The sequence below is a fragment of the Acipenser ruthenus genome, chromosome 6 (genome assembly GCF_902713425.1).
Source record: "Acipenser ruthenus chromosome 6, fAciRut3.2 maternal haplotype, whole genome shotgun sequence".
Classification (NCBI taxonomy): Eukaryota; Metazoa; Chordata; class Actinopteri; order Acipenseriformes; family Acipenseridae; genus Acipenser; species Acipenser ruthenus.
The window spans coordinates 58828653-58846314 of record NC_081194.1 but is presented as its reverse complement, the minus strand read 5'-3'; the positions used below and the strand labels follow the sequence as shown (position 1 = coordinate 58846314).

Sequence of the window (17662 nt, the reverse complement as noted above, 5' to 3'; positions counted from 1 at the left end):
ACATTGGAAAAAATAAGGCGAAAAATCTCAGTATACACACTTTTACATGTGGAATATGATGCATAGCAGTTCTGGTTTCTGATAAAGTTTAATGTCCCTGGCATGTATGATGAAGCACAATCGGTGCAAGTCGAAGCCACATTTTCCCAAGTTAACTGGTACTTTGTGGACGTTTGGGCAATCGCTGTGCTGACGGAAATAGTATCTACAGAAGATATGAACATGGCATCAGAACAAAACAAGCCAGGTTTATTCGCCTTGAAATCATAAAAAGAAAACAAAATTGACACAACTGAGTGGTGCAAGCTATGGGGAGACGTGTCAAAAATCACACTGGACATTTCCATCAATACGTTCCATAAGTTTACCAACTAAAGCGTCACCATTTTCTGTCAAATATTTACAATTAAGATTGAAAGCGTTAGGCAGTGTTTTATTTGATGGACAGTACTGCTCACTGGTAAATCCATTTCAGTTACATATGTGAGCAGGAGGATGATGGGAAATGTAGTTCTGAGAGTTCCATGCAGGTACATGGGAAGCCATCTTGAGGCACCACTCTTCCCTCCCTCCCCCTCTCTCTCTACTCTGCTGTAAGGTACAGTTCCCTTGAGGGCAGCACCTTGCTATTGTACAAACTTGCTGATAGAACATGTTTTTACAAAAAGGCACTTGGAAATTTGACCCCTGTATGTAAATATATTTTTTTCCATAAGGGTGCTCTCTCTTTTGTTAAAGCATGTGTAAAAGCTGCATAAATTAATTGCTTGTCTCTCGGTTCACTTCATTGGTTTAGTTTAATTTGTCGCTTATTCTTCAGTATGTTATTTTATTGTCAACGCGAACAAGTACCTCAATGCAGCAGTATTTGAAATTTCTTCTGTCTGATCTGACCCACTTCTGCTATTTTAGTTTTTTGTATACTTTGAAATATTCTTTTGAATATTCATAAACTGATTTATATTTTCACCCCATTCATCATCCACTAAAAGCATAATATTTTCATGTAAGTATTTTAATTTAGTTTTTGATCAAGCTGGTAATGACGCCCATCAATTGCCACAATAAACAGACTTTGATTGGCCAACATAATCAGGTGATAATGTGTTTGTGAAGTGACAGAGAACCACGTTTACGTTATTTGATCCTCTGATGTCTAAACGCCTGCTGTAGCCTACCATAGGATGCAATGTAGGGTTGCTTATTACAATGTCGGAATCAAAATAAAACAGCATTTTAATCAAAATATTGTGTATTTCCTAGGAAATGGGACCGAGAAAATATTGAATAGTACACATAAAATCGGTTATAAAGCTGTAAAAAACGACGTTCAGTTAAAAGAAATCCTGTAATTTTTCAGAAAAAAATTGAATAAACCGGAAATATGGAACACTACTTACAAGTTACAGCAGCCCCAATCTACAGTATATAATCGGGACCCTTTTATTCTGGTGTTGTGCTGCACCAGTGCACCATGTCTACCTGCTCGTTAGGAGCTGGTAAACACACACACGCTGCTCGTCCCCGCAACTAAACACAGCAGGCAGGCTGCTACACAGAGCATCAGGTTCCCCATTAAAAACCAAACCCACTATTATTTATTTCTATAATCACAACATTCATATTTACAATAAACAATCACAGCCCCCTCCTTATGTGCATGGCTCCAGCCCTGCTACACCATCCAAAATATTTTTTTTCATTATATACTGTGTATATATATATATATATATATATATATATATATATATATATATATACACACACACACACAGTCTAACTTCACTATAACAAATCCTTCTCATAAAGAACCCACTTTTTTAACGATCCAAGCAGCAAGAACCGTTTGTTTCAATGGAAATTAGCCCTATTAGAACAATCACTTTTACAAAATCTACCTGGATTAAATGATCTCAGTAGTGACTGACACTGAACTTTCTCCAGTGTGAATGTGTTATTCTCTCAGTGAAAACAAAGACTTTGGTAATTCGAAGATAAGGCTGATTCATAGATAATCTATTGTAGTGCGAATCACGTGCGACGTATACAACCGTTGCCATCTTCACACAAACTGTAACCATGGCAACAGGCGTGAGGAGGTAACAAGATTGAAATGGCTTGATTTGAGAAAAGCATGAAAAATATCTACGCTGGATATGTTTTTCAAGAGAAAGGGCACGTAATTACTGTATTCAGCATGTAAGTGTACTTTTTATTTTTTTCATTTCTTTACTGTTTTTTTTAAATATATAGTTTAAATGTAGATCAATTTGAAGTTGTCGTAAAAGAACTACTGTATACTGTATAAATATGTTCAATTCAATTTGGTTATTTCTTTCTATATATATCAGCTGTTGACAGGCATTTAAATTCAAGTATTCACCGAAAGAGAAAGGTGGAAATCCAGAGCAGTACCACCACGACTGCTCTGCTTGCAAAGAAACAAAAAACGGTGACTTCCAATCCATGTTCCAAACGTCCACTGAAAACCAGGAAGCACAAAACACATTAAATTTTGACCTGGCAGAGGTGTTTGTTTGCGCAAATATCCCGCTTGAAAAATTGGACAATCAAAAGTAATGTAAATTCTTCAGACTGAGTGTAGCAATGGTGGAGTGATTCCTTCATCAGCCCAGCTGAGACGTGAATACTTACCTAAAGCTGCAGAGTATCACAAGCAGGAGATTATGGAAATGGTAAAACAGTCTGGTTGCTTGACAGTGGTCAGTCGACTGATGCCCAAGATCAGTATGGGTTACACATTGTATTTGTTTATGCAAGACCTAAATGGTGAACATGCATCTGACGTACTAGAACTGAAAGTTGTCCTTGCAGATACACTTTACCTACAGGCTGTTCATTAAAACACCGTTTCACAAGCTATTGTACAGTGTTTGAATAACTTTTATGTTGATTTTGATCAGTGCATTTATCTCTATATTTGTTGTTTAAAAAAAATAATAATAATCTGTACACATAATTTATAAAAATAGTTCCATGCACATTCCTCGAAGTACGATACTTTACCCGTGACACTGCCGTGAATTTTAAAGAACATTTCTGTGATTTTCAAAGAGCTTTATTTATAATGAATAGCGCTTAAACTGCAGCTTCTTGTGTCTCTCCCTAACGGAAAAAAGCCTTGCCAGTAACGCAGCCCTGTCACACACACACATATAAGTTTCAAGAAATGCACAGTGTACGGGTAAGGGCGAGGTTCAGGGTCTGGGTCAGAGTCTCGGCTAGGGCTGGAGTTTGGTTACTCACACTGCACATTGAGTTGCACCAGAGCATGGCGGGGTTTGATGTTGAGCCCATTGAACCTGGCAGTCTGGCAGCGGTAGGAGCCGCTCATGTCTCGCGTCAAGTTGTCCAATCGCAGCCTGCCATCCCTAGTCTCCACCAGCCAGTCCCCCGAGGGCATGGGCTGCTCCTTGTCAGCTCGAGACCACAGCACAGGGGGTCTAGGCTTCCCAGAAACATCGCACTGCAGCTCCACGTGTGAGCCCTCTCGCACCGTGACCATCGCTCGGCCCTTGGGTACTGTCAACACAGGCGGGGACACTGAGAAAAAAAAGATAAGAAAAACATCAGCTGTGGCTCTTTGAACCCAATAAACTCTCCATGTGGTTGATTGAGTCACATAGCCCCAAAGATCTTAGTCCTTTACTGTAAAAACTTAACCAAACCCATACATATATTCATTAACGCCACCTGCTGGACAGCAACCACAGGTGTGGCCACTCTCCAGTTAGTGCAGATTGGTGCTAATTGGGGAGTGGCCACCTGCATAAAAAAAGAGCCAGAAATCCTTTGTCGGGGTGAGAGGGAGTAGGTAAGTGTATTTTTTTTATCTGTGTGTTGCAATATAGTTTAAAAAGTTCAGTGAAGGCTCTGCCCAGCTTGGATAGTTTTTGTTTTGTTTTGTTAAAACCTTTATTTTGGCCCTTTTGCCCTTTGGTTTGTGTCTTTTTTAGTGTATTAAATGTGTGCTTTAGCACAAAAACTGCAGTTTCCTTGCCTCTGAGTCTCTTTCCTGCCACAATCCTGCTACAGTGACTTTGTTGTTTTGTTTAAAAAATTGTGGATATGTTCATAAATGTGTTTCGACCAGAATTAGTATTATTAGCAGTAGTAGTAGTAGTTACGGACAGAATTAGTATTATTAATAGTCGTAGTAGTTATGGACAAAATTTGTATTAGTATTAGTGGAGACAACACTGTTATACCACAAGAGAGGGTTCCTGTACATAAAGTTATTATTCAAGTTTTAATTAAAAAAATAACACAATACTTAGTTAATGCTTTAGAATTTTTGTCAGCTGCAAACTAAAATGTGCTGGAATGTTCTAAAATCTTTGATTGGCTGAGGGTGGCTTCTGGATTTATAATATAGAGAGATCACTGAAAAATAAATCTGTTTAGTAAGCCCGGACAATCATTCCCTAAGTTTTGGATATGTTCACAATGTGTTTGGAGGAGAATCATTAGAAGTAGTAGTAGCAGCAGCAGTTTTATTATCAGAATTATTATATAGAGAGTAGTAGTGCTCGCACCAGCATTCCGTGTGAGGTTGACCTCAATCTTCAGTTCTGGGATGGGGGTTCCTGTAAAGGAGGCCACACAGCTGTAGGTGGCCTGGTCTCGGAACTGCATGTAGAAGATCTCCAGACTGCAGGTGCCAGGCTCCAGTTCAGGGTCATTGCGGAGGATAACCAGGGTCTTGGAGGGGCGCACTGGGAGGCCGTTCTTGTACCAGGTGTAAGTGACCTTGTCCTGAGGCTGCGCGTCCACATGGCAGGACAGCTTCACATCCTGCTCCATCTGGATGGTCTCACTGTCTTTGTTGGGGTCGGGCGTGATCTGGAAGGTAATGTTGCTCATGGCTGAAAAACAGAAACAAGGGTTTGTGTTGTGTAATGAATTTCATCTCAGCCCATTGAACTGAAATTGAGAGGCCAAGGCTGGGCGTGAATTGCTAACCTCACGGTTAAAAAATGAACATCTTCCCATTCAACTAAAGAGGAAGCTCTGTAGTTGAGAGGTAAGTATGTATCTTAAGCTGATGTTTGGAATTATTAACTCACCAGTCGCTAAGAGATCTATTACAGTTAACAGCACAGCACTCACTGCTGCTCTAATGGCTGGTAAACCGCTGTTCAGTTGCTGCAGTTATAATGAGGGATAATGGCACTGACTGCAGCAAGGCGTGGTTCAAACATGAAGGCATCATGAGGGCATAACCATGTATCTATGCATGAACTGATTCTCCCCTCTCCCTCTCTCCTCCATCCTTCACCTCCTCCTCCCTCTTTTCCCCTCCCCCTCTCTCTCACCTCTCACAATGAGATTTACAGTCTTTTTGGCTGGGTTGCCCACATTGTTGACAGCGGTGCAGTTGTAGTAGCCCGTGTCCTGGACCTTGACATTCTGCAGGGTCACTGTGCCCCCCTGGACTCTGGCAGTGGTGGGCATGGGCCCTGGGTAGTGCGTCCAGGAGATCACAGGTGGGGGAATGCCACCCGTCAGCAGGCAGGACATGGTAACATTGTCACCAGGGTTCACAACCAGTGTCTCATCCACCGAGAGCCTGAGAGCAGGAGGTGCTAAAAGGGAGATCGAGGGAGGGAGGGAGGGAGGGAGGGAGTGGGCAAAGAGAGAAACACATTTTAGAAAATATTTGTTTATCAATAATAATCTATAAAGTGTGCACGACTTAAAAGTAGCACCCACTATTTAACTATAGTGAAATATAGTACATTATACACTGCAGTATAGTTCAAACCATGAATCTAGCTCCTAATGCATATGAATTTCAGGGTACCCACTTTGGAGAGAAAACCTGTTCATCTTAGTACTGCAATAGAGCTGTATGAAATTCAAATTTGAGTGTGTGAGAGAGAGAGAGGAGGGAGGTGAGGGAGAGAGAAGACAGATTGACGATGAGTTTAGGAAGAGCTACAATAACACTTTTTATATTTGAAAATTAGTATAAAAAAATATCAAGGTGGGCTAAAGAGATTCAGGTAAACTGACAGAGGAGACACAGAAAAAGAGAGTGAAGAGATGGAAAAATAGAGAGGATGTAGATAGAAAGATGGTGAGAGAGAGAGAGAGAGATCCCATATTAAGCAGAGGCAAGGTCAGTGTACTTGGCTGACAGAGTGTGATGGATTAGGGAGAGCAGTTTGATTAGGGAGAAACGCTGGACACAGGATTCACGCAATATACCAGTTGTTGTTTCCTCATTCCGAGCTGTGTGTTGTACAGAGGATGGGGGAGGTAGTTTAACGAACTAGCTGATTATTAACCTGGCTCTATTAAACTGTCAATTGCAGTTAAAGTGAGGAGGCAGAGAACAGCAGGGCTGCGCTCACAATGACTGGTCTTCCTGTGTTTTTGGCCTCCTGTAATAAGGAGAGCTGTCTGATCGCTGGCTCTGCCACCATTCCCCGAGAGACACCTCTACTCTGATCCACACAGTTAGCTTTCAAACTCATTCTAAATGTTCAATGTACAATGCAATACAGTCAAGCGAAACACAATTAGCACTATAAAAAAGTACAAATAATTTACCTATTTCTATTTGATAACAAGTCCTAATAATGATGTGCCCACCTCTTGCCTGAGCAAGTAACAGGTAGGGCAATACTCACATGAGAAGATTAGAAAATATGCATTCTATAATTCATTAGAAAAGAAGCAAACTTAACTTAACACTAATAATAACATTCATTTATCATAAATTTGAAAATATTACTAGAATGTTTACTTCGTATGACTTGAATAGGAAATCACACATGATTGTATTAAATTACTGTTTTTAATTGAAATGTAACCAATGTATTTACATGTGTATGTTCTGTATGGAGTGTTTCTATGCTTCTATATGTTTGTATGTGTGTCTTTGTGGCAGCTTGTATTCTGTTTCTGTTTTTCAAACTGTCTTTAGATGAAAGCATCAGTGATGTTATCCTGGTGAAAAAATAAAGAAACTGCTACAGCACAGCATACAGCAGAGATTAAATCATCCTGTTCTGTTCAGTATCTTGAGCTGTGTAAAGAACACCACAAGTCAGTGTCTTAACTACTATGCAAAAGAGCCAGGATCGTCTGCATTCGTGGTTTTAGAGCTTTTAACCTCATCTCCCCGACAAGGGTCAGGCTTCATAATGGCACTAACCGATCACCTGCTGCCAATCTATGAGATCCTAATCACAGCACCAGTCTAACCTATGCTACCCTCATCTGCTCTGCTATTGTAGCCCAGCACTCTTGGCACACTCCACAGCAATTAGGGGCTGTACTGTTCATGTGTTACAGATTCTATTTAATGAAAAAGGGCTATTACAAATAAATACAGGATACGCATTATTGCATCTGCTCCAGGTGAGAGAAAGAAAACATGCTTACTTATATTTGTTATTTTTGCTGTCAGGTAGTTAATGGATGGTACAGACAGAGAAGTAGAGGTTACACACAGTCAGCAGTGCTTCCCATTAAAATAAAACACAGTAAGAGGTACAGTAATAAGCAGGGTACTGTAAAGGATACGTAATGTACACACATAGAAATGTATGTACACACACAGATGCTCATTCTAAGATTCAGCAAAATAAATGAATCTCTGGGTCTAAATCAATCATTTTAGAAGCAGCAAGCTCTCCTGCACCTCTCAACAATCTATTGTGCCAGTAAGCAGGAGCTGTGAATGTCGTATGTGAAAAATCTGTTTGTTTTTTTTTGCAACCCTCGAAAGACAGGAAGGGTTGCAAATACACCCAAAGATTTTCCATGTGTACTTTGAAGAAGGATTACTCCCATTTACCAAGTCAGACAACGACATTCTTGGTATCAAAATAAAAATAAATCACATGTAAAGATATCCTGGGATTGTCAAATAGTTTAGGAGATGTTATTGTTAAACATGCTGGGATGCATTTGCACCCCTTGCTGCTAAGGAAGGGTTAAAGACATGAGAATATGTGGGCCGGTCAACAAAAGTTGTTGAATTTTTCAGTAGAAGTACATTATTTTTTTTAAAAAATTACTTAAAATACCCTTATTCATTAGTAAATCCTCTACCGAGTTACAGTATGTATGGAGTAAAATGATTTTAAAGTAGCAGCGTCATGAAGTGCTACATTGGAAACACACAAACAGGGTATGGTTAGTTTCTATACACTCATTAATGCTGCTGAGTTTATTTCCTGAGTGAATTTTAATACAAATAGGATCGGCAGAACTAAATGCTGCTCCTAAATCAATTACACATTCACTTGGTCTTACTGTGTTTTACTAAATTTGTCTCACAGACAACAAGACCAAATAAATGAGTGCGCAATGCCTCCAATATGAGGCGCCGTTCAGGAAAAAAACCATTAATTCAATGGTCATTCATATTGGTTTGCTGGCATCTGCATTGGTTCAATGGCATATGTATTGGTTTACTGTGGGATATGTATTGGTTCGCTGGCATATGTATTGGTTTGCTGGCATATCTATTGGTTTACTGTGGCATATCTATTGGTTTACTGTGGCATATCTATTGGTTTGCTGGCATATCTATTGGTTTACTGTGGCATATGTATTGGTTCGCTGGCATATGTATTGGTTTACTGTGGCATATGTATTGGTTCGCTGGCATATGTATTGGTTTACTGTGGCATATGTATTGGTTAGCTGGCATATGTATTGGTTCGCTGGCATATGTATTGGTTCGCTGGCATATGCATCGGTTCTCTCACGCATGCATTGGGGTTTGCTGGCGCATGTATCGGAAAATAATTCTAAGCAGGCACAATTTAGACAGCCGCTGGTCCTGCTTTATTAGCACAATTTCGCCTTTGTTCTATTTATTTATGTACTCTTTTCCTGTGGGACATACTGTAAAACTGAAATAAATATTTCACAATGATTAAAAGACACTATGGGGTTTTTTTTTCTTCTTTTTTTTAAATATTATTTTCCTCAGGCAAACACAATGGGCACTTCACGTTCGCTGCCGGCTACCGGCTAATACTTTTCCAAACTGTAGCCAATACGGTTATGATTATTGTTATTATCTTCATTGTTATTATAATGTGTATGGCCTTGGAACAGGTCCAAGGATGCAGTTTGTTAGTTGCTGTTTACGGCTCTAGAGATTCAGACCTAACGAGCTGGATTGAGAAACCGGCGATAGGGGATGGAATCTGTGCTCCGGCTCCCATTACTGTTTCCTTTATGATTATTAAGACATTAAACTAACAGGGATTAACGAGAAATAATAATAATAATAATAATAATAATAATAATAATAATAATAATAATAATAATAATAATAATAATAGGCTTAGTTTAAATAATAATAATATGTATAGGGCAGGAGATCTAAAATAAATATCAATTTAACAATGCCTTTTGCAGACTTCAACCAATGCATAGGTTAGCAAATAATTCATAATCTAGTGAAGCTTGGAGCTTCTGAAAACAAATAATTTATTAGTACTACTGTCAGAGTCAATTTATAGATCCTGCAAACTTCTCTTCTGCCTCCCCCCACCATCCATATTTCTGAACTGTCCTGTAATCTGTTCGCATATGTTTCCTACATTATATTTATATATTTTCTCAGTGTCTGAAGCAAATATTCTAGACATGTTTGAAATAAAACTGCATGCATCCTTGGACCTGTTCCAAGGCCATGCACGTTATAATAAGAATGAAGATAATAACAATAATAATTATAACCGTACTGGCTAAAGTTTGGACAAGTCTTTGTTGTGTTTATATTATTTACTTATCCCACAGTAAACCAATACATATCCCACAGTAACCCAATACATATGCCACTGAACCAATATGCCAGTGAACCAATACATATGCCAGCAAACCAATATGAATGAATTATTTTTTTTTCCTGAACGGCGCCTCATACTCCAACTTGTTTTAAGCCTTCAAGCTCAGAGCAAACAGCATTACAGACTCAAGTCTACTGCCTGGGGAATTTAGTGACAAGTCTCAATAATCTCCATATTCCTCACAGTTGACTCTATAGATGCAGCTCACTGCTTATAGATTGAGAGGACTTGAGCTCTGTAAAAAGGAGCGCAATTTGAAAGAGTACCTGTTTCAGTAATCATGTGCAGAGGCTGCTTTAAAAACCGGACTGTGCAATTCCAAAGCAACCATAAGCATAAAGGTAATAGTTGCTGGTATTGCTACAGGAACTGTTAGAAATAGAAACATCCATCCACATGGATAACATGAAAACCAAACTACGCAAATTAAAAACCTTTCATGCAAGCCGGTAATATTTATATAGCTGAGGGCCTGATATCAGTGTAATGCAACCAAATAGGCTATTCCATATCCCTGCAAATAGTTAAGTCTATCACACAGTGCAGAGTAATGCACGCTAAGTTACCTTTTTAGACAGTTTCCTCCGTTTCTGATTGCATTCAGATTAGATTAAGGTAAGATCACATTCCCAGGACCTGAAGGAGAAGCTGATTAATGGAATGACTCTTAAGTACTGATTTCTCTAAGCTCCACTTTATTAAGACTAAAATCTCTCGGACGCATCAGGTGAACTTGTTTACCTCCCATGACTCTGTCTGATCATAAAAACACTCTGAGGAAGTTCCGGGGCAGTGGCGTATCTAGTGGGGTGGTTTTAAGTCTATTTCTACTTAATTTCAAAATGTGTCTTTTGGTCCTGGTTGCTGTACTGTTACAAGGGGAGACACTTTCTCATTAAAATATTATACTGAAGTTATAGGTGTTTTAAGCAACATATTCTGGTTCTAGGCACCTCTACAATCAGTTTATCACTGGCTATCCTTCCTTAGTCAAGTTTCAGTAACATGGAAATTGTGAAAGCTATGGGTGAGAGTGTTTGAAGCCTTTGCAAAAATGTCTAGATTTATTCAGGTATCCAAGTATAAAAAGCAAAAGAAAGTAAACAGAACATGTTTTGGCATACTGTATACTTATAGAGTACAGAATATGCTTTTGGCAATTCAATATATAAAATTAAAAAAGTGTGTACAAAATGAATCACTGCTTCAATTTCCTGTATTAGAACATAACTGTAATGAAATCTGTGTTTCTTAAAAGGTTTATAGTTTTATTAAAAATGGGTTTACCTATTGAATAATCTGGAAGGACGGTAACATGATTTGTGCAGACAGGAATTAATGAGTCCCCTGAAAAATTCAGCTTTCTGATTGCGAAGCTGTCAGGGTGCCAGCAGTCTTCACTGTTAATCTGCTGTTATCCGATTGTTTTGGAGTAGCTGGAACCTGAAGTTACCTGCATGTACTGAATTAAAGAACTGGATAGACTGAAATTGGGTGCGCCTCTGCAATGAGAATAAACACTTATCTGGATTGCATTATCAAAGCTGGCTCCAGGTCTTTGTTTCACTAATTCAAATGGAAAGATGTGTCATTTGGTCTGAGGGCAGCCCATAACCCAGAGCTGCAGAACAACACTTTCAAAACATTTACTATTTACTGACTGAGAAACCGAGAAGTGCAGTGTACAAGCATTAAAGCATAAGTGCTTTGGTATTATTTACAGCTATAGCTCTTCTGTCAGGTTGCAATTACTGTATTTGCATGATCTCCCGGTACATTATTATTATTATTATTATTATTATTATTATTATTATTATTATTATTATTATTATTATTATTATTATTATTATTATTAATTTATTAGCAGATGCCCTTATCCAGGGCAACTTACAATTGTTACAAGATATCACATCATTTTTACATACAATTACCCATTTATACAGTTGGGTTTTTACTGGAGCAATCTAGGTAAAGTACCTTGCTCAAGGGTACAGCAGCAGTGTCTTCCACCTGGGACTGAACCCACGACCCTCCGGTCAAGAGTCCAAAGCCCTAACCATACATACAATAGCTCCCAAACATCTTGACAATGACAAAAACCTGAATTCCAGAAAGTAAACTGCAAAATTTCTGTGTCAATTTACCATGGTAAACATAATCTGACCAGGGCAAGAGGTGTTTTCTTGAACTCAATCAATACATTTACAGTTCAGCAGAGGCTGTGCTGCTTCTGCACAGCACTGTCCCAATATATTCTATTGTACTGCAATCAGCCAGTGCTTGCATTATATTATTCTCTGTAACAACATGCCCATGTCATTGTGAGATCGGTACAGTGATGAAGTGTCCTCTTGGATCTCTTATACGTAATACAGTCACCTCTTGAACCTGTAGCCGCCTCTCGAACCTGGCACCAGTGTTCAGGGCAATGCAGGGCCACGTATAGGGTGTAAAAAGTATGCCTGTACACATTACCATTTGAACCTACTGGGATTATATAGCGGAATGGATCATAAATCTTTCCTCCAAGAAAATCACACATCTCTTATTCTGATCTGTTTGATTAAGAGGCTGTCCATGTCCAGGAGTGTGGAATGTCTAACTGCATATCGAATTGCACATTATTATTTATCTCGTGTTGCCTGCAGCAAAAAACAATGCTTTCATGCTCTTCCAGAACCAAAACAGTTTGCTTTTGAGCAAAATCTTCATCTGCTCACGACTCGTTGTGTGCATGGAACAGCACAGAGCTCAGATATACTGAGAGGTTTCCTTTTCAAAAGATTGGTCTGTGATTCTTTTAAACAACAAAAAAATTATCAGCATTAAATTGACTGTTAATACAAGACACATCTTAATAATCTTCCATTCCATACCTGTTTAATAATGTAATCAGTATTCTGTGCCAGTATCTATTGCAGTTTAATGGTTTGTCATGTTGATTGGGTACTCCAGAGGTACAGCTTTGCCTGTGGCTTCTCAGATGACTGCTGTGGCTGGTATCTGAGGGGAGACTGGGGAGCAGGTTACAAGCGAGCATCTTAAACACTATGCAAGGCTCGTCTGCATTCATGGTTTTTACAGCTCTTAACCTCATCTCATGTCACCAACAGGGGACAGAATTTGAAACGACAGTGTATCACACAACACTGCCTGTTACTCTGGAAAGGGGGTAGTTTAATGATCAAGACCTTTCCTCTTGTCTGTTTTCTCTTAAAGGGGAGGTCTCATTCAAGTTGTATTTATCATACCTGAATTCTGCTATCTGATTATCTATGCACTTGATTTTCTTTAGGGGCTGTTCATATGGGCAGCCCCTAATGAGTCCCTGCTCTCCTTCCCAGAATCCCACTGGAGAATGCTGCTACAGTCTGGTTGAAAGGTTTCAGAGCTTTTACGTTTTGAGATGTAAAACACAGGCTCGCTCCATAGGGTAAAATGGCCCCTTGCAAAAGTAAAATGGCAATATTTAAATAACCAGTGCCCCGTAAGACCCCGTAAGTTATATGCATTTAAATTAGTCGTGCCCCGTATGTCTGATCTGACACTGTGAGCCACATGCAGTCATATTGTGGTGGTGCCTGCAGGGTGGAGTGGAGTGGAGTGGAGTGGAGTGGAGTGGAGTGGGAATGATAGGCTTTACAGTTTAAAAACATCTTTGTTTTGCTAATTTTTCACAGCCGTTCATCTCCCTGGCCATCATCACAGTTTAAGCGCCTTGTTGGCAGATGTGTTATTAGTTGGTTTGATCTCTTCTCATATAATTACAGCCCATTGATTGGTGGCATACAGGGAATGCTTCATCCAACGGCTTGTTAAAGAGACCCTGCAACTCTTAGTGTTTTAGTTCCTGTGTTTTTATAATCTGGTGACAGACTCCTGTCTCTCCCCACCCCTCCCTGTCTATTGTGTTGTCCCTTGTAAATTAGTTGTTAAAGTTAATGGGCACATTCCTGCAACTGCTACTACTACTACTACGATGAAGAAGAAGGAGAAGAAGAAGAAGAAGAAGAAGAAGAAGAAGAAGAAGAAGAAGAAGAAGAAGAAGAAGAATGATAGTAATAGTAATAATAGTGATAATAATAAAATAAAACCTAAAACAGTTTACAGAAAATGAAAGGGTTAGAGTAAAAGGGAAAATCAACATTTACATTCAGAAAGAACAGTGTAAACAAAAGTAAATAAGAAAATATTGAAAATACACTACACTAAAAAATGAAACATAATAATCATTCTGCTTTTTTTAGAAGATTGTATTTCCTGGCATTCATTCAGATTAGTTACATCTCCCTAGCAGAGGTGGCTTGAAGGCACAACTTTGAAACTGTACCCTTGTGTATGCAAACATCACAGCAAAACAACGAAAGGCAGACACTGCCCGTATTACTGCCCTGCAAAAGATCAATCACCCAGTCCCTCGCAGCCACAATGCTCAGTGCGCAAGCATTCCTGCACATAGCTGCCTTTCCGTACACAAACAGCAATTCATTGACATTGACAGCAAAGCCCAAACAGTCTTAAATATTCCTGCCAAATTCAGGCAATCAACAAAAACTATGGGGACGGAAGAAACTCGATGACTACTCAGACTCAAACTCTTTGCAATTGTAATGTGTAAAATTGTACAATATTTGGTAACACTATTACATCACCAGTCTCTTCATTTACACTGTAACAACACAGTAATTAATCGTATCTGACAACACAAAACATGATGAGTTACAAAATTAAGAATTTTGTTATTTTTATAGTTTTTCCACAAGGTTGTGTATTAGCAATACAATGACTATGTAACCACATCTGCAATTACAGTGTAATTACTATGTAATTATAGACACATTGTAGACACATATTGTAGGATATTTCTTATGCCATTGAACCAAGAAAACTAAACTTAGTTGTTTACTTTGCCAGTGTCTGAGCTGTTGGTCATGTTATGCTGACAATATTGTATTAATACTGTACTCTAGCGGTGCACAAATAGGGTTCTGGAGGTCCAGAGTCTTCGAGGTTTTATAGGTATCATTAAATAATGATCTGATTAAGGACTTTAAGGAGGTTGGATTGGTTCAATGATGTAATTTAGGGTATAGGTGGAACAAAGACCCGTTGGGCTCTGGACCTTGAAAACCAGAATTGTGCACCGGAATGTAACACCAGACAACCTTACGGCAACCACGAAGTATCTCAGATCAAGATTTTTTTTCAGATACTGTGGCTTGAACTACTTACATGGTTAAAATTGTCTAAAATGTCACCACCAACAAGTTGCCAGAAAAGGTTGCCAGGAAATTGGCTTGCATTTCATGGAATTGAAATAGTTTTGACTTGTTGTCATTACCTTCCCTGCAAATCTCAGGTTGTAGAAAAGACTAATGACAAACTGAAACAGTGTACAGTATATACAATACTCAAGTATTCTTGCAAGAAAGATAATAGACCATTTTATCTCCTGAAATACAAATGGTTTTTACTCTGAAACCATCATCACTAATCATTCACTATCTGCAGCCGCCTGTGAATATTAAAATATCCAGCGTCACAGCAGACATTCAAACACTAAAGTTAGTTTCACAGCCCCCGATTAGTACCAGTCTTGGATTACTAAAATAACATTAGTTAGTCCAAGATTAATGCTAATCGGTGCCCGTGAAACCAGTCGTAAAAGATGACAATTCCGGCATAACTGGCTGTTTAAGAGTTAATAATAATAATAATAATAATAATAATAATAATAATAATAATAATAATAATAATAATAATAAAGATGTGAGCTTACAGGTGGCATTGGTGAGCTGGAAAGCGATGGACTTGTCCGGGATGTTGCACACATTTCGCACAGACACCTGGCATGTGTAGTTGGCAAAATCTTGTGGCCGCAAGTTTTTCAGCTTCAGAACATTTGTCTCACCCTGCGGCAGAGAAAGAGATAGACAGAGAGATATTTTTTTTATAACAAGTGCCCTTTACAAGTGTAATTACAATAGAAACAAACGCTGAAGTTCTCTTCAGACTGAAGGCTGAGTAGTTCTCCATGGGCACCCAGGTATGTTAATACCACTTTAAAGAAGTAATATACTACGGATTACCATCTCAAATACTTTTGATAATAATAATAATAATAATAATAATAATAATAATAATAATAATAATAATAATAATAATAATAATAATAATAACACACAATAGATAGTACAAACACAATGGCACTTTTGAGTTATATAATGGATTTTACTGGCCTTTTCTTTCTCCAAATTGTCAAAAAAGATTAACACCTCCAATATCCAAACCAGAAATAAACTGTTCAGGTGTTTCCTTTTGAGAGGTTCTAAGAAGTCCACAATGGATATATGTTACACCAGGGGTGTGCAACTGTAATGTCTGCCCCCTTGCAACTGAGACAGCTGTGAAGGCAGTACATGGACAGTCTCTATAGAACATCACAGTTTACAGAGGGGACATCAATTACAGCTGGAATTGCACACCCCTTGTGGTCCTGAGCTTTGAGAATCTTGCCATCCATCTTGCTTTATCCTAACCTGGTTTTAATAACATGTTTTTTTTTCTTTTCATTATCTTTAATTGACAAAGTTGCACTGCCACAATCAACTCAAAATAACAAATCTAATGCTGTATGACTCATCTTCATCTTTTAATTGAACATTTCATTAAACTGGGCAATGACCATTTCCACAGCATCCCTAGCAGTCTGTGGTCTTGTCTCCTGAGCTGATAAATTATTTTACCATCCTCAGACAGCAGACCCTGGGGCCTGCCTCAATGTCAGTCTAGCACACAGAGTCAGTCTGCCAGCTAATGAGACACCATGTTGACAGACTGAAGAAACTTACTGCACCACAACTTATTGTTCTCAAAAAGTAAATTTTAATATTCGCTATAGTAAGAGGAAAAATAGAAAAGAAGAAGGTACCATGAGTCACTGAAGTCTGCACATGTCTGGAATGGAAAGTCTGATTTGAGCCTGGACAAGTGCCCCAATTTTAGGAAGCACTTATGAAGAACCCTTTGCTGTCTCTGTCTCTGTGTGTGTGTGTCTAAGTATGATTGTGTGAGTGTGTGTGATTGTGTATCAGCGTGTACAGTGTATCAGTGTGTGTGTGACTGTTTATCAGTGTGTATTGTGCCCCCTGCACCCCCTCCTCACTGACCTGTGTGTAGAGGGGCTCGTAAATGTCCACTCCATTATCCTGATTGTGTGTGATGACCTCAGAGCCTCGTTTCCAGATGAACCGAGCTGGCGGGTTGGAGTTCACGGTGCAGCGCAGGAAGACGGTCTTCTCCTGGTAGTAGCTGCCGCGCACATCACTAATAGTCTGGTGAACGGTCAGGGTTGGCATGTCCAGATCTGCAACCATACACAAATACTTTATTACAACAATATTTTAATAAAACACAACATAGAGTCAGTGTCCAGATCGGCATTGATACATGATTACTGTAATACAACACAACACAGTGTGAATAGTCAGTGTCCAGATCTGCAACAATGCAGAAATACTTCAATGGTGGAGTGCAGCAGTACTTCAGTACCACACAACACAGTGTGTAGAATCCATATCTACAATTTTTGTATCTTCAAAATTTTACATGCTAATGAGCTACAAGCAAAACTCCTACAGCAATTGCATGGGTGGTATAAATTATATTGCTAATGAGCCAATATAAGAGCAGATTAAGTATCTTTGTGTACTGTACATTAACCTGTATCGACAGGTACACAGAAACCAAGCCTTGGCTACCATATTTTCCATCATTGCTGCCACCACGAGGGTGAAAGCTACACTCAAACTCTATGATAC

General features: G+C 38.9%; 1 protein-coding gene across 1 annotated transcript in view; it reads right to left on the bottom strand.

Annotated features, from left to right (window-relative positions):
- LOC117410598 (MAM domain-containing glycosylphosphatidylinositol anchor protein 1-like) overlaps positions 1–17662 on the bottom strand; it is a 155126-nt gene that overhangs the window by 82619 nt on the left and 54845 nt on the right. Inside the window, exons 5-9 of the mRNA XM_034017265.3 lie at positions 17012–17208; positions 15622–15754; positions 5337–5606; positions 4557–4886; positions 3268–3564 (exon numbers count right to left, since the gene is read on the bottom strand). Of these exons, the coding sequence (XP_033873156.1) occupies positions 3268–3564; positions 4557–4886; positions 5337–5606; positions 15622–15754; positions 17012–17208 (1227 nt within the window). The remainder of the gene's footprint in view (positions 1–3267; positions 3565–4556; positions 4887–5336; positions 5607–15621; positions 15755–17011; positions 17209–17662) is intronic.